A 22,616-nucleotide genomic window follows, 5' to 3' on the forward strand; every position below is an offset into this window, starting at 1 on the left:
GGCAAGGTGGAGACAGTAGGGCAAGGTGGAGACAGTAGGACAAGGTGGAGACAGTAGGACAAGGTGGAGACAGTAGGACAAGGTGGAGACAGTAGGACAAGGTGGAGACAGAAGGGCAAGGTGGAGACAGCAGGGCAAGGTGGACACAGTAGGACAAGGTGGAGACAGTGGAACAAGATGGAGACTGTCAGAACAAACATGGAGCCAGATGGGCACAGCTTCACACACATTTATACTATGTTGCTCATTCACACACATATGGTGCCACTCACATTCATTCTCATGTATATTCCCCACCAGTTACAGCCATGTAGATCCGTCTCTAAGTTAAATCAGATTTTGGGGAGACAGATCCCCGCTGCACCTTTATTGTGTGGGGCTGGGATGTCACTTACTGTACAGGTGAGTGTATGGGGGGATTCAGCTCCTTCCAGCAATGAGTCGGTTCCATGTGTCCGATGTTCCCCTGTGTCACCCCCATTTCTTTTTCTGATCCACTTGTGTCCCAGGTGCAACGGGGACTTCCATAATGTGACAGAGTCTCCTAGGGCCACAGACCCCCTCCTGTCACTGGGAACCCCATTATCAGTCACTGTTACCGCCAGAGCTCTGGAGTGTGTTTAGGGGTAATACTAAGTGGCACCTCAATCTTCAACTCCCATCCAGATCTTCCTCTAATCAGCCTGACAGGAGCACTGCTTCTTAGTTACACAGGAGAGGTGCAGGGAGTAGCTGCACATTGAGGGGGCGTGTGTGGGCCTTGCAGTTGGGGGGGGGGGGGTGTAGTGGTAGAGTTTCCATCCCAGAGCAGCGCCCTCCCCAGCTGAACCCTGACACCCGCAGGTGGGCGGACAAGTTGCCCTGGGGGTTCTGCTCGAGGCACAATGGACACAGACCCCCCTCCTGCCTCTTCTCGGACTCACCGGACTCTCCCTTGGGACTAGAGTTGCCACCTCTCCCCTTTAAAACCGAACACATATGGAATCCACAGTCTGCATGGCTAATTAGCAATTCATTTAGATGCATGCTGCAGACTGAACGGATTTATGTGCAGCCATGCATCTTACATCTTAATGACCGCGGATTCCATATGTGTTCGGTTTTAAAGGGGTGAGGTGACGACCCTATTTGGGACACAGAGGCCCTTGCTGGTTGCTATGGAGACAGGATTGTCCTTGGGGAGGGACTGACAGGATGAGGGGTGTGGTCCCTGATGATTGACAGCAGGTGGGCGTGGCTGTGCAGTCTCTTTCTAGGGCTAGAGGTGGAGCATTGATGATAGTGACTAGTGATGTTGGGCGGGGGCGTGGCTAAGAGAAGAGTGACAGGTAGGGCGGAGCTGAGTCACTGGGGAGTGGAAGCGACTCGTTGTGAATGGGGGACACTAGGGGGCAGCAGCAACAATAAGGAATCAGATGTATGTGGGCGGGGAAGGAAGGTCACTTTTGGGGGTCTCTTTCTACCGCTGAACAATTGCTTTCTCCAAAAACCATCAGGGCCACATATACACAGCTGGGGCCACATGGGAGAAACCCAGGAGAGAGTTTGGCTGGAACATAAACTGTGAGGGGTGTGGCCTCTTATCACCTGCAGCCAATCACCCCTCTCTCTTTATTATATGGGGGCGTGGCCTAATGGGCACAGTAATTAGTTGCAACCAACTGGGATTTAAGGGGCCATTTAAAGGGTTCTACGGAGACGGGAAGTAACCCAGCAATTAAAGTATAAACTATAGTAGTACTTATCTGTTACCTACTGCGTATCCTGTGCTTGAATGGCTGCCCCCATGGCTACACAGCAGCTTGTTTATATAAACTATAGTAGTACTTATCTGTTATCTACTGTGTATCCTGTGCTTTAATGGCTGCCCCCATGGCTACACAGCAGCTTGTTTATATAAACTATAGTAGTACTTATCTGTTATCTACTGTGTATCCTGTGCTTGAATGGCTGCCCCCATGGCTACACAGCAGCTTGTTTATATAAACTATAGTAGTACTTATCTGTTATCTACTATGTATCCTGTGCTTGAATGGCTGCCCCCATGGCTACACAGCAGCTTGTTTATATAAACTATAGTAGTACTTCTCTGTTATCTACTGTGTATCCTGTGCTTGAATGGCTGCCCCCATGGCTACACAGCAGCTTGTTTATATAAACTATAGTAGTACTTCTCTGTTATCTACTGTGTATCCTGTGCTTGAATGGCTGCCCCCATGGCTACACAGCAGCTTGTTTATATAAACTATAGTAGTACTTATCTGTTATCTACTGTGTATCCTGTGCTTGAATGGCTGCCCCCATGGCTACACAGCAGCTTGTTTATATAAACTATAGTAGTACTTCTCTGTTATCTACTGTGTATCCTGTGCTTGAATGGCTGCCCCCAGGGTTACACAGCAGCTTGTTTATATAAACTATAGTAGTACTTATCTGTTATCTACTGTGTATCCTGTGCTTGAATGGCTGCCCCCATGGCTACACAGCAGCTTGTTTATATAAACTATAGTAGTACTTCTCTGTTATCTACTGTGTATCCTGTGCTTGAATGGCTGCCCCCATGGCTACACAGCAGCTTGTTTATATAAACTATAGTAGTACTTCTCTGTTATCTACTGTGTATCCTGTGCTTGAATGGCTGCCCCCAGAGTTACACAGCAGCTTGTTTATATAAACTATAGTAGTACTTATCTGTTATCTACTGTGTATCCTGTGCTTGAATGGCTGCCCCCATGGCTACACAGCAGCTTGTTTATATAAACTATAGTAGTACTTATCTGTTATCTACTATGTATCCTGTGCTTGAATGGCTGCCCCCATGGCTACACAGCAGCTTGTTTATATAAACTATAGTAGTACTTCTCTGTTATCTACTGTGTATCCTGTGCTTGAATGGCTGCCCCCATGGCTACACAGCAGCTTGTTTATATAAACTATAGTAGTACTTCTCTGTTATCTACTGTGTATCCTGTGCTTGAATGGCTGCCCCCATGGCTACACAGCAGCTTGTTTATATAAACTATAGTAGTACTTATCTGTTATCTACTGTGTATCCTGTGCTTGAATGGCTGCCCCCATGGCTACACAGCAGCTTGTTTATATAAACTATAGTAGTACTTCTCTGTTATCTACTGTGTATCCTGTGCTTGAATGGCTGCCCCCAGGGTTACACAGCAGCTTGTTTATATAAACTATAGTAGTACTTATCTGTTATCTACTGTGTATCCTGTGCTTGAATGGCTGCCCCCATGGCTACACAGCAGCTTGTTTATATAAACTATAGTAGTACTTCTCTGTTATCTACTGTGTATCCTGTGCTTGAATGGCTGCCCCCATGGCTACACAGCAGCTTGTTTATATAAACTATAGTAGTACTTCTCTGTTATCTACTGTGTATCCTGTGCTTGAATGGCTGCCCCCAGGGTTACACAGCAGCTTGTTTATATAAACTATAGTAGTACTTATCTGTTATCTACTGTGTATCCTGTGCTTGAATGGCTGCCCCCATGGCTACAGTCTGAAATATTAGAAATAGAGTTGGGGGGTAACAGTATCTCAGGGGGCAGTAGTTAAGGAGGTCGGCGACTCCCCGTTCTACATTTATCTTGTGACTGGGGCTGGGTGGGTCGGTATTTGGGATCAGGACATAGAATCCCCCCATGACCCCCCTGTTGTGTCTCTGCGCTCTATGTTTGGAGGGAGGGGTCGGTGCTGGTGGGTCGGGCAGCAGGACACGCCCATGAGTTCAGTTGGGGAGGAGGGAGGATTCTCAGTGTCAGTTGGACAAATAGTCCCAAATCGTCCGGTTGGGCCCCGGGGCCCGTGTCATTCCCAGGCTGGAGGTCACTAGGAGAGACTCGTATAGTCCGGCCCGGCGGCCCCAGTGGCTGCTCAGCGCTCTGACTCATCACTTCGGACTGGACCGGGGGGTGGAGAACGAGATCATCGTTTTGGCCACTGGGCTGGACCAGTACCTGCAGGAGGTTTTCCATCACTTGGACTGGGGGGCACAAGAGACCATCCCGGGGGCAGATTTCCGCGCTCTGTGTCACGTGCTGGGGCAGGAGGAATGTGAGGGGCTACTGGACAACCTCCCGGGGCAACTCACCTTCCGCCAGTTCCACGCCCGACTCTGCGGCTACTTCAGCGGCAAATCTGCTTCCGACACCGTCCGCTTCCCCTGCGGCACCGACACTGAACTCATCCAGACCCAGATCCGCCTGCGGAGCCCGAGGAGACGCAGAGACCCGCCCCCTCGGAGCCGCCTGGAGTCTGACGCGGAGCGGAGTCTGGAGCAGGAGAACAGCAGCCTCCGGGAACTGGTGGAGGATCTGAGGGCCGCGCTACAGAGCAGTGATGCCCGATGTCTGGCCCTGCAGGTGAGAGGGGCCCGGGGCCAACACCGTTACACTTGTGTAATAATGGGGTACAGGGAGGGCAAATAGGGGCACATACATCTGATCAATAATGGGGCACCCCCTGTGCCAGTCACTAACTGTCCCCCAACACTGGCACAAGAAATACTGCAGAGTTGCACCAGGGCTATTAATGTTGTTGTAGGGAGGGAGGAGTGTAAATGTGCCCCTGTGACTGTCAGTGTATGAGGCCAGAACCGACAGTGTTTCTCTACACAGACACGTCCTGAGTCTCAGTCTGTACAGCTCCATAAGGAACAATGCTCCGAATTCTTCTATTACTTTGTGCCAAGTGTGAGTGTAAGAACTAATAGGAGCCCAGAGAATAACCAAGGATTGGAATTAAAGGACAAGTAAACACTCTGCCACAGCACAGAGGATAAAACTATAAACCCAGTGAGAATGAGGAATGAATGGATATTGGGAAGTTGTATCAGGAGTCAGAAGCAGCAGTGCAGAGAAAGGGACAGACACAATGACAGTTACACAGAACTATAAACCCAGTGAGAATGAGGAATGAATGGATATTGGGAAGTTGTATCAGGAGTCAGAAGCAGCAGTGCAGAGAAGAGAAAGGGACAGACACAATGACAGTTACACAGAACTATAAACCCAGTGAGAATGAGGAATGAATGGATATTGGGAAGTTGTATCAGGAGTCAGAGGCAGCAGTGCAGAGAAAGGGACAGACACAATGACAGTTACACAGAACTATAAACCCAGTGAGAATGAGGAATGAATGGATATTGGGAAGTTGTATCAGGAGTCAGAAGCAGCAGTGCAGAGAAGAGAAAGGGACAGACACAATGACAGTTACACAGAACTATAAACCCAGTGAGAATGAGGAATGAATGGATATTGGGAAGTTGTATCAGGAGTCAGAAGCAGCAGTGCAGAGAAGAGAGAGGGACAGACACAATGACAGTTACACAGAACTATAAACCCAGTGAGAATGAGGAATGAATGGATATTGGGAAGTTGTATCAGGAGTCAGAAGCAGCAGTGCAGAGAAGAGAAAGGGACAGACACAATGACAGTTACACAGAACTATAAACCCAGTGAGAATGAGGAATGAATGGATATTGGGAAGTTGTATCAGGAGTCAGAAGCAGCAGTGCAGAGAAAGGGACAGACACAATGACAGTTACACAGAACTATAAACCCAGTGAGAATGAGGAATGAATGGATATTGGGAAGTTGTATCAGGAGTCAGAGGCAGCAGTGCAGAGAAGAGAAAGGGACAGACACAATGACAGTTACACAGAACTATAAACCCAGTGAGAATGAGGAATGAATGGATATTGGGAAGTTGTATCAGGAGTCAGAAGCAGCAGTGCAGAGAAGAGAAAGGGACAGACACAATGACAGTTACACAGAACTATAAACCCAGTGAGAATGAGGAATGAATGGATATTGGGAAGTTGTATCAGGAGTCAGAAGCAGCAGTGCAGAGAAGAGAAAGGGACAGACACAATGACAGTTACACAGAACTATAAACCCAGTGAGAATGAGGAATGAATGGATATTGGGAAGTTGTATCAGGAGTCAGAAGCAGCAGTGCAGAGAAAGGGACAGACACAATGACAGTTACACAGAACTATAAACCCAGTGAGAATGAGGAATGAATGGATATTGGGAAGTTGTATCAGGAGTCAGAGGCAGCAGTGCAGAGAAAGGGACAGACACAATGACAGTTACACAGAACTATAAACCCAGTGAGAATGAGGAATGAATGGATATTGGGAAGTTGTATCAGGAGTCAGAAGCAGCAGTGCAGAGAAAGGGACAGACACAATGACAGTTACACAGAACTATAAACCCAGTGAGAATGAGGAATGAATGGATATTGGGAAGTTGTATCAGGAGTCAGAAGCAGCAGTGCAGAGAAAGGGACAGACACAATGACAGTTACACAGAACTATAAACCCAGTGAGAATGAGGAATGAATGGATATTGGGAAGTTGTATCAGGAGTCAGAAGCAGCAGTGCAGAGAAGAGAAAGGGACAGACACAATGACAGTTACACAGAACTATAAACCCAGTGAGAATGAGGAATGAATGGATATTGGGAAGTTGTATCAGGAGTCAGAAGCAGCAGTGCAGTGCAGAGAAAGGGACAGACACATTGACAGTTACACAGAACTATAAACCCAGTGAGAATGAGGAATGAATGGATATTGGGAAGTTGTATCAGGAGTCAGAAGCAGCAGTGCAGAGAAGAGAAAGGGACAGACACAATGACAGTTACACAGAACTATAAACCCAGTGAGAATGAGGAATGAATGGATATTGGGAAGTTGTATCAGGAGTCAGAGGCAGCAGTGCAGAGAAAGGGACAGACACAATGACAGTTACACAGAACTATAAACCCAGTGAGAATGAGGAATGAATGGATATTGGGAAGTTGTATCAGGAGTCAGAGGCAGCAGTGCAGAGAAGAGAAAGGGACAGACACAATGACAGTTACACAGAACTATAAACCCAGTGAGAATGAGGAATGAATGGATATTGGGAAGTTGTGCAGAAGTTAATTTTTCATTCATTTTATTTGTTGGTTTACTTCCCCTTTAATATGGAGGTGAGGGATCCACTTATATGATTTTCCATTTATTTTCCCTATTTGAGGTTGGTCTGAGGAAGAGCCAGACAGCAGAAGGGGGCGGGGCCACATCAGACAGCCGAGTGCTCACTCACACTTACACACTCACTCAGCACGTGGAACATGTGGAACAAGTGGTGCAGAGGGTCAGTTTGATCCAAAACTCGAGTGATGTCCAGATCCAAGAACTGATCCGGATTAACCAAGAGCTGGAGGAGGAGCTTGGTCGCTCGCAGGAATGTCTGGCTCAGGGGGAGGAGCTTAGTCGGAGAATGAAGGAGGAGCAGGTGGAGATGAGGAGGAGGGCGGGGGAGGCCCGGCAGGTGGTTCTGACCTGTTTTATGAAGGTGAAAGAGTTGGAAGAGAAATCCAATAAAGTTCCCCTTCTGCAAATGCGCCTGAAGCAACTGGAGATTGAACTGCAACACTCAAGGTAAGGGGGCGCCGCTGGGGTGACTGATAATCTGGAGGCAATAAAGGGGAAGCCATGTGAGCAAATCATCAACATCAATTTAATCACATGACCTGTTTTACCCATAATTCCTTTATGACATGTCATAGTCCTAAATATGAGCGAAATAATGAACAAATCCTTGTGCCTGTTCCTTTAATTGAAGAATCATTATTTTCTTAGTTTTTATGATTATAAACAGTAAAGGAGCATTGTCAGTACAACTGAGCTCTGTATAAACAAACCCCCTCCACCCATCTTTGTCTCAGTTTCCCTGTTTGGCTCAAGAAATAACAAAAAAAGACCAGACATTTCTCCTGGTTGAAATAAAAGATGTAAAAGTGTGATAGGCCCAAGCCTATTGATTGCACTTGTGTTGCACAGGGGGATACTGTCCCTTTAATGATCAGCTCAAGCCTATTCATTGATATTTCCCCTCGTATATAACTTATATGTAACGAATATGTCAGGGTCTGATACATTGTGTCTATAGTCGGTCCCTCCAGGCAGCAGTGCTGTAATTGTGCCTTTCATATAAAGGGAACTTGCGCTGATGCTGATTGGATGATTACAAGCTGGAGCAAAGAGCTGCATATAATAACACTTATAATCAGGGATAATGTTGCCTCTGGGTCTCTAATTGCCGGGGTCAGTGACCCAAGGAGGAAGGTGATTGTGTTTGAAGTTGCAGTTTGGGGGGAGGTTGGTAAAGAACAAAATTGCTCAAATCACTTCCATCTGCAAAATCCTAAAAATAATTTCAAGGTTTACTTCTCCTTTAACTGTGTTCTCCCTGTGGGTCTGAATGGGGCAGATTATAAAGTGCTGGTTAATGGCCGTCCTGCTTCCTGCAAGTTGCCATCTTGTATTTCAAGTCAGGCCTATTCCCTTAGGTCTCTGGGGGTCAGTGACCCCCGTGGGCCTGGTTGGGGGGCACCTGCACCAGTAGGAACCTTCAAAGAGACTCAATGTGCCTAAATGTTCTCCAGATGGAGGAATTCTACAAAGATTTCTCATAAAAACTCTAATTCCTCACAGCTGCCCCAGAACCCTCTCCTCGTTACCCCAGAGTCCACATGTGCGATTAGTGAATATCCGGGAAGATCTTATTTCAAAAAAAAAAAAAAAAGTGAACATCCGGGGGCCACGCTCTGAGCCTTATGTTATAAAGTGCAGTCTGTGTGGGAGGCAGCGTCACAGAAAAAGCTTGTTTTGTCCCAAAAAGTGACATCACTGTGGAGCAATTATTCTTTTGAGTGACGTCACTCATAAAAATAATTCCTCTGTAGTGACGTCACTCATAAGAATAATTCCTCCATAGTAACGTCACTCATAAGAATAATTCCTCCATAGTGACATCACTGATTAGAATAATTCCTCCACAGTGACGTCACTTTTTGGGACAAAACAAGCTTTTTCTGTGACGGTGCCTCCCACACAGACTGCACTTTATAACATAAGGCTCAGAGCGTGGGACGGATAATTCCCAATTCCCATTCCTTTAGTTTAACTGATTGATTTCAAAGGGACACTCACTTGTGACCTTACAAAGGAAAAGCTTAATTAATCTTTAACTCGTTTGTCTTTGACACTATATATCTGTCTGCGGGTGACTTTCTAGTCAACTGAATCCTCACTCAGTGCTGCCCAATTACACAATCACTGACTCGTTACATCTGCTGCAACAGTTTAGATGAGAAATAAAAGCCTTTATATGGGGCTGCTGCACATCTCTAGTTATACACTAATGGGGGCACTAAGTGGTTAAGTTGTGTTGGTGGGGGCACTAAGCAGTTAAGGGATAGAGAACAAAGCACCTGCCCTGGGCCTCACACATTGGGGTCACTCTATTCCCAAAGCTCCGCCTCCCAGATGTGATGATGTCATTGGGATGGGAAGCTCAGGACATTGGTCAGGCCCCTCATCTGTTTCACATCTGTTAGTTCATTGGCCGAGAGACACTTGGCATCAGAACAAATGGAGACTCCCTTAAACTCATGAAACTCCGAATACAAAGGCAAAAGGAAAGTTACTATGAACATTTAGTATAATCTGCACTGAGACTGTAACAAAGGAGACCAATGGGCAAAATGTGACCTTCCTGCACGTTATTGGCTGTGCCAAGCTCCACTATATGAAGATCTCAGCTATTGTATAAGTATATATATGAGTATAACACTATAAGAACACAAGTGTAGGGCAACATGGAGACAGTAGCGCAAGATGGAGGCAGTAGAGCAAGATGGAGACAGTAGGACAAGATGGAGACAGTAGGGCAAGATGGAGACAGTAGGGCAAGATGGAGACAGAAGAGCAAGATCGAGACAGTAGGACAAGATGGAGACAGTAGGACACGATGGAGACAGTAGGACAAGATGGAGACAGAAGAGCAAGATCGAGACAGTAGGACAAGATAGAGACAGTAGGACACGATGGAGACAGTAGGACAAGATGGAGACAGAAGAGCAAGATCGAGACAGTAGGACAAGATGGAGACAGTAGGGCAAGATGGGACAAGATGGAGACAGAAGAGCAAGATGGAGACAGTAGGACAAGAAGGAGACAGTAGGACAAGATGGAGATAGTAGGGCAAGATGGAGACAGAAGAGCAAGATGGAGACAGTAGGACAAGAAGGAGACAGTAGGACAAGATGGAGATAGTAGGGCAAGATGGAGACAGAAGAGCAAGATGGAGACAGTAGGACAAGATGGAGACAGAAGAGCAAGATGGAGACAGTAGGACAAGAAGGAGACAGTAGGACAAGATGGAGACAGTAGGGCAAGATGGAGACAGAAGAGCAAGATGGAGACAGTAGGGCAAGATAGGACAAGATGGAGACAGAAGAGCAAGATGGAGACAGTAGGACAAGATGGAGACAGTAGGACAAGATGGAGACAGTAGGGCAAGATGGAGACAGAAGAGCAAGATGGAGACAGTAGGGCAAGATGGAGACAGTAGGGCAAGATGGAGACAGTAGGACAAGATAGGACAAGATGGAGACAGAAGAGCAAGATGGAGACAGTAGGACAAGATGGAGACAGTAGGACAAGATGGAGACAGTAGGACAAGATGGAGACAGAAGAGCAAGATGGAGACAGTAGGACAAGAAGGAGACAGTAGGACAAGATGGAGACAGTAGGGCAAGATGGAGACAGAAGAGCAAGATGGAGACAGTAGGACAAGATGGAGACAGTAGGACACGATGGAGACAGTAGGACAAGATGGAGACAGAAGAGCAAGATCGAGACAGTAGGACAAGATGGAGACAGTAGGGCAAGATGGGACAAGATGGAGACAGAAGAGCAAGATGGAGACAGTAGGACAAGATGGAGACAGTAGGACAAGATGGAGACAGTAGGACAAGATGGAGACAGAAGAGCAAGATGGAGACAGTAGGACAAGAAGGAGACAGTAGGACAAGATGGAGACAGTAGGACAAGATGGAGGACAGTAGGACAAGATGGAGACAGTAGGGCAAGATGGAGACAGTAGGACAACATGGAGACAGAAGAGCAAGATGGAGACAGTAGGACAAGATGGAGACAGTAGGGCAAGATGGAGACAGTAGGACAAGATAGGACAAGATGAAGACAGTAGGACAAGATGGAGACAGAAGGACAAGATGGAGACAGTAGGGCAAGATGGAGACAGAAGAACAAGATGGAGACAGTAGGACAAGATGGAGACAGTAGGGCAAGATGGAGACAGAAGAACAAGATGGAGACAGTAGGGCAAGATGGAGACAGTAGGGCAAGATGGAGACAGAAGAACAAGATGGAGACAGTAGGACAAGATGGAGACAGAAGAACAAGATGGAGACAGTAGGGCAAGATGGAGACAGTAGGGCAAGATGGAGACAGAAGAACAAGATGGAGACAGAAGAACAAGATGGAGACAGTAGGGCAAGATGGAGACAGAAGAACAAGATGGAGACAGAAGAACAAGATGGAGACAGAAGAGCAAGATGGAGACAATAGGACAAGATGGAGACAGTAGGGCAAGACGGGGAGAGTTGGAAAAGATGGAGACAGTAGGGCATTTTCGGTCAATTATCTTATGTTGGGCTTATTTCCTCCTTATAATTAGGAGGAGTTGGTACTGACTGGAGTCACTAATTAAAGACTTTACTGGAATGTTATAAAATTGCTGGGATTTAGGTAACATTGAATCACTGTCATTTAATGTCCAACTATAAAGGGACTCGTCGTTACAGTAGAAATTCACCAAAGTTTCTGTTGGTTTCAGGTGCTGAGTCCCTGGATCGTCAGTGGGGGAAGGGCAGACTCTCATAGAAAAAAGTCGGTACAATTTGGGTTTAAAATGGCACTTGAGTCATTTATTTCAGTAACATCCGGTATAACAATAAGTCACCCGGCAACTAACGTTTCATTTGCCACTTGGTGCCCAGATTGTGACATTGACAAGTTTATATCACACACAGATATAGAGAGTCACGAGTATCTGGCGAATAGAAGAATATATTTATATTTTGCTGCTGCAGTGGAATATACAGAAATAAGCAGTGTATGTGCTGAGTAATAGGGACGTGGGTCTTGGGGAGACACAGGAATGATACTGGTTCCCAGCAGAGAATAATCCGTATGTGACACAATAATAATTATCTATTTGCCAATGTTTAATCACATGGGAATAAACGTCATGTACTTATAAGTCTTTCTTTACTCCCCATAGTCAGTACAATCAGTAGCAGGAGAGAGGCAGCGGCTGGGGGAAGCGCATGTCTTTGTGGTTTGGCTGTACAGGCTGCAGCAGGACAGAAATAAGCTGATATATTGTATCTCTCACTGAAAGCATAAAACTTATTCCTGACAGGGGAACTATTGCAAAAATGAATATGGAGCCCCTTCTGCTGAGATAAGGTGGGGGGTCTTCAATCAAACAGGCTGGAAAGCCCCAGTGTCCCAGAAAGAGAAAGGGGAGAGGGAACAATGGGAAGGGGGTCACATAGGGATGAAGCTCTCGGCTGTCTCTTCCCTTTATTCCTTCTCACCAGAGAGAAAGGACAGAGGGGGCTTTTCTCTGAGTAACAATAGGCCCCAAATCTTGTCATAGGGTCAAAGGGCCCGGTGGGGGGGGCAGTCACAGGCATGGGGGGGGCTGAATTAATGAGTCCGGCCCCACGGGACCTTGTGTTTCATTGGTTCCTTATGTGTCGCTGGGGTTAAATGGACTCGGGCTCACAGACAATAAACTGAAAGGTTTAACAATAACAGTAATGGAGTTATCTATTTCTGCTGTATCAATAAGAGATGAATGGATATTGGGAAGTTGCATCAGGAGTCAGAGGCAGCAGTGCAGAGAAAGGGACAGACACAATGACAGTTACACAGAACTATAAACCCAGTGAGAATGAGGAATGAATGGATATTGGGAAGTTGTATCAGGAGTCAGAAGCAGCAGTGCAGAGACGAGAAAGGGACAGACACAATGACAGTTACACAGAACTATAAACCCAGTGAGAATGAGGAATGAATGGATATTGGGAAGTTGTATCAGGAGTCAGAAGCAGCAGTGCAGAGAAAGGGACAGACACAATGACAGTTACACAGAACTATAAACCCAGTGAGAATGAGGAATGAATGGATATTGGGAAGTTGTATCAGGAGTCAGAAGCAGCAGTGCAGAGAAGAGAAAGGGACAGACACAATGACAGTTACACAGAACTATAAACCCAGTGAGAATGAGGAATGAATGGATATTGGGAAGTTGTATCAGGAGTCAGAGGCAGCAGTGCAGATACAGAAGGGGACAATTGTGCTGCCTCTTAGGGTTCAGTGGCCTTAAACTTCCTGTTTCTCTCATTGTGCCCCCCACCCCCACCCGTCTGCTTTATAATAAACAAAGGAAACAGCCTGTCTGCGCTCCACTAACAGCTCCCATCTGTGTGAGACCCCCAAGCACTCAAACAGCCCCCTCTGAATTAACCTCAGCTGCCCCAGAAGGCACTAGTACCTCACTAGGGTCAACGAGTTGTCTAGAAGCTGCAGGGAGTACAAAGGGCAAATAGAGGAAAGGCTGGAGGGACAGTGATAGTAAAAGGTTCAAAAGTTGGCCAGTAATATAAACTCTAATCCAAATGATTTCCATCTTGCCCTACTGTCTCCATGTTGCCGCTACTGTCTCCATCTTGTCCTACTGTCTCCATCTTGCCCTACTGTCTCCATCTTGCCCTACTGTCTCCATCTTGTGCTACTGTCTCCATCTCGTCCTACTCTCTCCATCTTGTCCTACTGGCTCCATCTTGCCCTACTGTCTCCATCTTGTCCTACAGTCTCCATCTTGTCCTACTGTCTCCATCTTGCCCTACTGTCTCCATCTTGTCCTGCTGTCTCCATCTTGCCCTACTGTCTCCATCTCATCCTACTCTCTCCATCTTGTCCTACTGTCTCTATCTCGTCCTACTGTCTCCATCTTGTCCTACTGGCTCCATCTTGCCCTACTGTCTCCATCTTGCCCTACAGTCTCCATCTTGTCCTACTGTCTCCATCTTGCCCTACTGTCTCCATCTTGCCCTACTGTCTCCATCTCGTCCTACTCTCTCCATCTTGTCCTACTGTCTCTATCTCGTCCTACTGTCTCCATCTTGTCCTACTGGCTCCATCTTGCCCTACTGTCTCCATCTTGCCCTACAGTCTCCATCTTGTCCTACTGTCTCCATCTTGTCCTACTGTCTCCATCTTGTTCTACTGTCTCCATCTTGTCCTACTGTCTCCATCTTGTCCTACTGTCTCCATCTTGTCCTACTTTCTCCATCATGCCCTACTGTCTCCATCTTGTCCTACTGTCTCCATCTTGTCCTACTGTCTCCATCTTCTCCTACTGTCTCCATCTTGCCCTACTGTCTCCATCTTGCTCTTCTGTCTCAGCTTTTATCATTTTGCCACACCACTTGCCCCTCTGTCCTGTGGCCCATTGGTCCTGCATATTGTGAGACTTTGAGGGGCTGAGCAGTTAGTTTCTTTCCATTGGTTCCAGGGAAGGGAAGATGAAAGTTTGTAGAATTAGGGGAGATATTTTCCATGTGTGATATTGTTGATTCCATATTATTTCCCTCTGGAGGAAAAAATCAAAGAGAAATTCCGATGTTGGAACAAGAGGGATTCTTTTATCCCAGTAAGTGGCACGAGCTGGAAATGTGAGTGGAGAAAAGGAACATCTGGAGAACAGGAATCAGATCGACTCCCTCACCTCCATTGTGGCATGTGTTTCTTTTACTAGGGGTTTTGTATAGCACATGGTGCCACCCAGAGAGAGAACCACAGTTGTAGTGTGGTCAAGATGGAGACAGTAGGACAAGATGGAGACAGTGGGGCAAAATGGAGACAGTAGGACAAGATGGGGACAGTAGAGCAAGATGGAGACAGTAGGACAAGATGGAGACAGCAGGGCAAGATGGAGACAGTAGGACAAGATGGAGACAGTAGGGCAAGATGGAGACAGTAGGGCAAGATGGAGACAGTAGGACCAGATGGAGACAGTAGGACAAGATGGAGACAGTAGGACAAGATGGAGACAGTAGGACAAGATGGAGACAGTAGGGCAAGATGGAGACAGTAGGACAAGAAAAAGACAGTAAGACAAAGTGGAGACAGTGGGGCGAGATGAAGACAGTGGGGGCAAGATGGAGACAGTATGACAGATGGAGACAGTAGGACTAGAATGACAGTATGGCAAGAAGGAGAGAGTAGGTTAAGATGTAGGCAATAGGGTTATAGGGAGACAGTAAGACAAGGTGGAGACAGTAGGGCAAGATGGAGACATTAAGGTAAGATGTACTCAATCGGGTTATAGGGAGACATTATGGCAAGATGGAGACAGTAGGACAAGATGGAGACAGTAGGACAAGATGGAGACAGTAGGACAAGATGGAAATAACAGAACAAAATAGAGATGGTAGAACAATATTGTGACTAGTGACGAGTGAACATTTTTGTGAGACGGATTCACAGCAAAAGTTCTCATCCCTCCATCACCAACTTTTTCACGTATTTTTCCTCAAATCAATCCATGGCATCCAGAAATTTTACGGCAAAGGAGAAAGTGAAATGGGACAGATTCACTAATCACTAAGTTTGTGGGCCCAGTAGATCCCAATGGCAGCACATGGGCAAATGAAGACTGTAAGTGCCATTTTGGATGGATCAGAGGCTGCACAGTCCAACTTTTATATAGTGGGGACCTACCAACGCTGGTTTGTTTCAGGCCCCAATCAGCTGATATAACTGGGGGCTTCAGCTGTAGCTTATACACTGCTGGGGCCCCACAGATCCAGCTAAATAATTGGGTTCTGCTACCCAGCTGCCTCCATGGGGCCCCAGGATGAGACCAATAGTCGCTTATTGGGAGACATTGGGCAGAGATAGAAAAGCTGAGCTGGGGCAGAGGAAGCAACAAGTTCAGAACCAGCTGGAAAGAGATTTTATGGACCTGGAGCAAATGAAGAACCTTGAGTCCGATTATCCAGATGAAATAAATCTATTCTAAATCTTTGAGTTTGGGGGAATCTGATTTCCCAGTGATTATCCAATCCATTGAATAATCTTGGATCAGCACAGAGACAAGAACCCCCCCCACCCCCCATATTATATTTCTCTATTTAATGAGATTTCCTTTCCTGCCCGAGAAACAATCCTCAATTTCCAAATCCAACAGGAAAAAGCAGGGAATGAATTCCCCAAATACGGAGGGAACGTGGCCGGGAACTATAATTAGCGACTCCGACTAACAATAGAAATAGTAGTAACGCGACTGTGCAGAAGTCCCCTCGTTAGAAAGAGACAGAATTACAGTAACGAGGGGAGTCTGACATAATTATCTGTCTGAGGTTATTTTGTATAAACACTGGAAACGGCCAGAACGTAGTCTGGAACAGACTCCTCACCCCCAACTCTCAACATGATCCTGACGAAGGAAACTTCTTCTCATTCTGTGGATTCCACCTAAAACCTTTCTCACAAACCATATCAGGGGCCTCATTTATCAATTTGCACTTGGGCAGTAACTTATAGCAACCAATCAGATGTTTGATTTCAGTGTTCAGCCTGTAGATAGCTGAAATAAGCTAATTACTCATTGGTTGCTATGGGTTACTGCCCAGGTGCAAATTTGCCCAGTGTTTATAAATGAGATACAGTGACTTCTAATATCCTTATCATTTACAGTAGGGGGTACATTATCCCTTATAATACATGAGTGATACTCAGAGTTCCCTGTATAACTCAGCCTGCAGCCTTGTGCCTTTATATGGTCACAGAACAACCCCGTCAGTAACTTCTAATATCCTTATCATTTACAGTAGGGGGTACATTATCCCTTATAATACATGAGTGATATTCAGAGTTCCCTGTATAACTCAGCCTGCAGCCTTGTGCCTTTATATGGTCAGAGAACAACCCCTCAGTGACTTCTAATATCCTTATCATTTACAGTAGGGGGTACATTATCCCTTATAATACATGAGTGATACTCAGAGTTCCCTGTATAACTCAGCCTGCAGCCTTGTGCCTTTATATGGTCACAGAACAACCCCTCAGTGACTTCTAATATCCTTATCATTTACAGTAGGGGGTACATTATCCTTATAATACATGAGTGATACTCAGAGTTCCCTGTATAACTCAGCCTGCAGCCTTGTGTCTTTATATGGTCACAGAACAACCCCTCAGTGACTTCTAATATCCTTATCATTTACAGTAGGGGGTACATTATCACTTATAATACATGAGTGATACTCAGAGTTCCCTGTATAACTCAGCCTGCAGCCTTGTGTCTTTATATGGTCACAGACCCCTCAGTGACTTCTAATATCCTTATCATTTACAGTAGGGGGTACATTACAAATCTGAAATATATTAAGAATTATCAGCCCTTGTTGCTTTACCCCGTGTGAGTTCAGATTATTCAGTCCCAGGGATTCAACCCCCAAGAGCAAAGAAAACTCTCCAGTCCTGTTTTTTTTTTTGTTTCCTGAGCAGCACAAAGGGCTGATGGGAATGAATGGGGTCTGTTTTGGAATCGTCATGGAAACAGGGGGGCCTGTGCATGTCTCAGATTCTGAGCTGACACTGAACTGCCCCCTCCGTGTGATTTCTGTTCTGCCTCATGTTCTGCCCCCGCACTATATTTGGGGGGTATTTTCTGAGCCCTATAAATCAGGGGAATGTGAATGATAAAGGCCAAACTGCAACGTTGTCTCTGAACATCAATCTAATATGTAACTAATACGTCGTGCAAAGTTCCCCTTTAACTGTGTAATAAACACAATATGCAGCATATTGGGGGGTCTCTCAGTTGAAAGGGCACAAGAAGGTCCCTCCTGCCCCCATTGATTCAGCAGTTTGGCAGTGAAGGGGTTACATGATATGAATAAATTAAATATTAATGACCTGGTTGGTGGGATCTGACCGGAGTGAAATGATTAAAGGGAACAATAAGAACTGGGAGATAATTAAGTCCAATGAATTTAACTCAATATTTACTTTCCAGACGCTATTTATTGTCTCTGCACAAACAAATGTCCCCCGGGGGGCGACGCCAGGAGGTTGTGGCTGATACAAAGTCTTGGACCAAAATCCGACAGCAGTAGCCCCCCCCCCACGAGCTATTGCCCCAGTGCTGTTGTGCCATTAACTCTTTCTGCCCCAGGCTCCTTTTACCCTCCTTGTTTCCCATGTTCCTATATCAGCCCAATCTCTGCAGCAAACATAACCCCCCCCCCTATAGCCAACCGGCCACCAGCCCTCCCTGACCCCTCCCCGACTGATACAAGAGAATTTCAGGCACATGTGGGGTGGGGGCCAATAGAGGAAACTTGTGATTCACGAGCAGCTTCCAAAGGGGACAACCTGGTGTTCTGAAGTCGGGGGGGGCAGTGTCGATGGGCCAGGACTAGGGTTGCCAGTAAAACACCTGCCAAGGCCGGGGGCCGGTATTACACATTTATTGGCAATGTACTTGCAGGTCAATTTATAACACCCTTAATAAAAGCCCTTGGCCCTCCCCCCCAATCCGCTCGAAACTTTTTTCCACCTTCTGGCCATTGCGCAATGTGGCTCCGCCCCTTTAACATCACGGTCCGCCCATTTTACATCACGGCCCGCCCCTTTTGTTCCCACTCCGCCCCCACCACCGGCAACCCAATCCCAGACCCCTGCAGTCTGACACTAAGGGCTCTTACACACGGGCGGTTTTACCTGCGCTCCCCTGCGTTTCGCTTTCTTCCGTTCAGCCATTCCCACAGACGCATGTAACTGGCGAATGCAGGTGAAATGCAACATGTTGTGTCCCACCTGCGTTTGGCGCTTACATGCGTCTGTGTCAGAACAGCCCCATTAACAATAATTCAGTGCGTTTACTCCTGCGGCTGAACGGAAGAAAGCGAAACACAGGGGAGCGCAGGTAAAGAAGAACCTTACGGTGATTCACCTTTCAGTTAACTTTTAGTATATTACAAAATGGCCAGTTCTAAGCAACTTTTAAATTACCCTTCTTTATTTTTTTTTTTTAATTATTTCCCTTCTTCTTCACACTCTTTCCTGCTTCCAAATAGGGGGGGGTCACTGACCCCATCTGAAAACAAACTCTGTAAGGCTACAAATGTATTGTTATTGCTACTTTTTATTCCTCCTCTTTCTATTCAGTCCTCTCCTATTCACATTCCAGTCTCTTATTCACATCAGTACATGGTTGCTAGGGGAATGTGGGCCCTAGCAACCAGATGGCTGAAATTACAAACTGGAGAGCTGCTGAATAAAAAGCTAAATAAGTCAAAAACAACAAATAATAAAAAATGAAAACCAATTGCAAATTGTCTCAGAATATCCCTCTCTACATCATACTAACAAGTGGACAACCCCTTTAACAAGTATTTACCCAGCAGCCCCTCTTGCCCTAGGCAGGTGCCTCTTCAGCCTTCCCTAATTCCAGTCCTGATACTCCTCATATAATGAACTCTCACTGGTGTATGTTCTCTTTCTGTTGTTCTACACTTTCTGCCCTTCGAATTTGATTGTCAGCTCTTGACACTAGGATCTCATTCTGGGCCCTGTTCCTGGTCAGCACTTTTCCTAGTAATTATTAATTCAAGGTTTTATTTGATATTTTCTAAAGTGTTTTCCCCTGTCGTTCCCAGGGCAGAGGTGAGGGACCTTCAGCAGAACAGGAATCGGTGTCTGCGGCTCCATCACTTTGCCCCCCCACAGGGTCGCACGACCCCCTCAGAAGACGAGGACAGTGTATTTATAGGTAAGTGCTCAGTTCTGACTATTAGGAAACACTTACCTGCCCGGGAGACTTAAGGCAAGTGCTGGTGTTACAGGGGAGGACCAGGTGTTCAGATCAGTAGAAGGACAAGCGGCTTCGGATGAGGAAGAGGAAGATTGGGCAACGGAGCAGCAACACCCAGCGGGGGTCACGGACAGGATTTTTCCCAGTGGGAGTGGGTGAGTGTCCCTTGGTGATCAGGGACCCAAATTCTGCTAAATCCACACCATTTGTGCCATTTCCTCAGTCTCATCACATCTGATGCCAGTTCCCCTTTAAACTGCTTTCTGAGAAGCTCTAAAAACCCAAGTCCCAGTTTCCTAACGACCCCTCGTTATGTGGCCCAGTTCTATAAGAACGATGGAAGATGCTGGAGACAAACACAAAATGTCAGTTTTTGCCCAATTGGCAGCAGGTGGGACGAGCGGATAATGAAGTCACTGGGTCCGTGTGCCGGCGGGTCGGACACAATTGATTACGGGAATGTGACGCTTCTACTGATGGAGAGGATTGATCAGCTGACTGGGAAACTGCAGCAAAAAGATCAGGAGATGAGGAGGCTGGAGACTGACCTGCATCAGGTAAGTTAGTCTTTTCCTTTCTTTAGGAATGTTATAGGGGAACCAGAACTATGGCGTTTGGAAAACCTTTCCTCATTTTGAATTAAATGTTAACAACTTCTTCAGTTACAGACTCCCTGCCCCTCCCCCTGCAAACTTCCATCAGAGTATTCTAGTCCCACCTACTGCTTGAGTCACAGACTCCCTGCCCCTCCCCCTGCACAATTTCATCACAGTATACTTGTCCCACCTACTGCTTGAGTCACAGACTCCCTGCTCCTCCCCCAGCATGCTTCCATCAGAGTATTCTAGTTCCACCTACTGCTTGAGTCACAGACTCCCTGCCCCTCCCCCTGCACAATTTCATCACAGTATACTTGTCCCACCTACTGCTTGAGTCACAGACTCCCTGCTCCTCCCCCAGCATGCTGCCATCAGAGTATTCTAGTCCCACCTACTGCTTGAGTCACAGACTCCCTGCTCCTCCCCCTGCACATTTCAGAGTATTCTTGTTTCATCTACTGCTGAAAGCTCCCCATAGATGCAAAGATTTTTCTTGCTGAACGACCGGTTTTAGCGAAGTCCAACCAATCCTTAGAAATTATCGTGCGGTTAGTGGGATTGGAATGATCGTACATCTTACGATTTTTCGGCCGACATCTGTCAGGAAATTGATCGGCCAGGTCAAAAAATCTTTGTGGGTCCCAGTACAATGTATCTATGTCTGCAGGGCCAAGCAGCTCCCCTTTGTTTTCCTGACAAATTGGTCTTTTTAGTTGATGGACAATTCGTACGATCGTTTCGAGATAATCGTGGTCTCACGATGACGATCGGATCTTTTAAAAATCTTTACATCTGTGGCCAGCTTTAGTCCCAGACTCCCTGCTCCTCTCCCTGCACGTTTCCATCAGAGTATTCTTGCCCCACCTACTGCTTGAGTCACAGACTTCCTGCTCCTCCCCCTGCGTGCTGCCATCAGAGTATCCTTGCCCCACCTACTGCTTGAGTCACAGACTCCCTGCTCCGCCCCCTACATGCTCCCATCAGAGGCTCTAATGAGAAGGCAGTGGCTGTAGGGAGGGGAGGGGATGTGTGGAACACGTCAGTCTGAGCACAAATATGGTTCTACAAGAGAAGGTTCCAATGTCCATTTGTGGCTATTGGTTCTGTGCAGATGAAGGAGCCGTTGGTTGAGGAGCTGGAGAAGAAGATGGAGGAGACTGAGTTCTTGAGGTCAGAGCTTCAGATGTTGGAGACAGAGAGAGTCCGTTTGTCTCTTGTGGAAGAGAAACTTCTGGATGTTCTGGAGCTGCTGGAGAAGGTCAGAAACCGGGTGAGTCCTCCAAATGCTCTGGCCAATTTGTCTCTTCTGCTGCAGAACCAGGAAACTACAGCCATTTATACCCAGAGCCACCCAAGTGATGGAACCTGGGAGGGGGGTCCCCAAAACTGTCCCAGTTTTTAGCGCAGTGGGAGCCCTTTAGTATTTTGATGCAGCAATCTCTTAGCCCCCCATTCCTTGGCTTCCGTGTGCTGCTGCCAATAACAGCAATGGCTGCCCCTGAGTATTGTCATTATTACTATTCTGTCTGAGCTCCATAATGAGGAGCCCAAACAGCAGCTGGAGCACAGGATCTAGAACACAGAACAGGCCTGTACCTTTAAGGTCTAGATCTGGTGAAAGCCGTGAGTGTGTGTGTGTGGCCCCTTCCAATGTGCAGGACCTGGAGAACTCCCACCCTCTGTCTGTGCTGAGTGGAAAAGGGCAGAAGGTGCCAATAAAATACATAAAGGGACTGAGAAATATTATTTGGCTGGAGAAATAAGCCCCTCCCTCACATCTGGGTGGGTGTTCATGGCTGTGATATGTCCTGCACAGGCTTCCGTACAGACCATCAATGTAAGTCACTAAAAGGGATCCCCCCCCCCCCAATTTATCAGCCCGTTAGTCGCTGGGCCCTGTGGTATAACTACATGTGACTGGGCCCCACAGCAAATTCAATTTAGGGCCCCAGAACATAAGAAAGTTCACGTATTTTACCAAGATATAGAAATTGCTGAATAATCAGGGTCTTACTGGGCCCCACATCTACCCTGACCACGCCCCATTTTGCCAAAACCCCACCCACTCCCAACAAGCCCCACCCACTCACGACCTGATACCACTAACTATACGCTGTGGGGCCCGAGTGCAAGCCTTGCAACCGAGCCCACTACAAAGAAGATTTTCGCATCAGTTTCAGGTGAGCACAAACCAGTGTTGGGCCCCGAGGGGGTGCAGTTCTACCACTGTCTGATACTTTGGGGC

At 46.6% G+C, this 22,616-nt stretch overlaps 1 protein-coding gene across 1 annotated transcript in view; it reads left to right on the top strand.

The window, feature by feature from the left end:
• The first annotated feature begins 384 nt into the window (after positions 1-384).
• The window catches only part of efcc1.S (EF-hand and coiled-coil domain containing 1 S homeolog), a 31,530-nt gene continuing 9,298 nt past the window's right edge, over positions 385-22,616 (top strand). Inside the window, exons 1-7 of the mRNA XM_018240916.1 lie at positions 385-402; positions 3,792-4,379; positions 7,041-7,447; positions 19,618-19,730; positions 19,804-19,927; positions 20,164-20,329; positions 21,483-21,641. Of these exons, the coding sequence (XP_018096405.1) occupies positions 385-402; positions 3,792-4,379; positions 7,041-7,447; positions 19,618-19,730; positions 19,804-19,927; positions 20,164-20,329; positions 21,483-21,641 (1,575 nt within the window). The remainder of the gene's footprint in view (positions 403-3,791; positions 4,380-7,040; positions 7,448-19,617; positions 19,731-19,803; positions 19,928-20,163; positions 20,330-21,482; positions 21,642-22,616) is intronic.

The sequence above is a fragment of the Xenopus laevis genome, chromosome 4S (assembly GCF_017654675.1).
Source record: "Xenopus laevis strain J_2021 chromosome 4S, Xenopus_laevis_v10.1, whole genome shotgun sequence".
NCBI classification, from domain to species: domain Eukaryota; kingdom Metazoa; phylum Chordata; class Amphibia; order Anura; family Pipidae; genus Xenopus; species Xenopus laevis.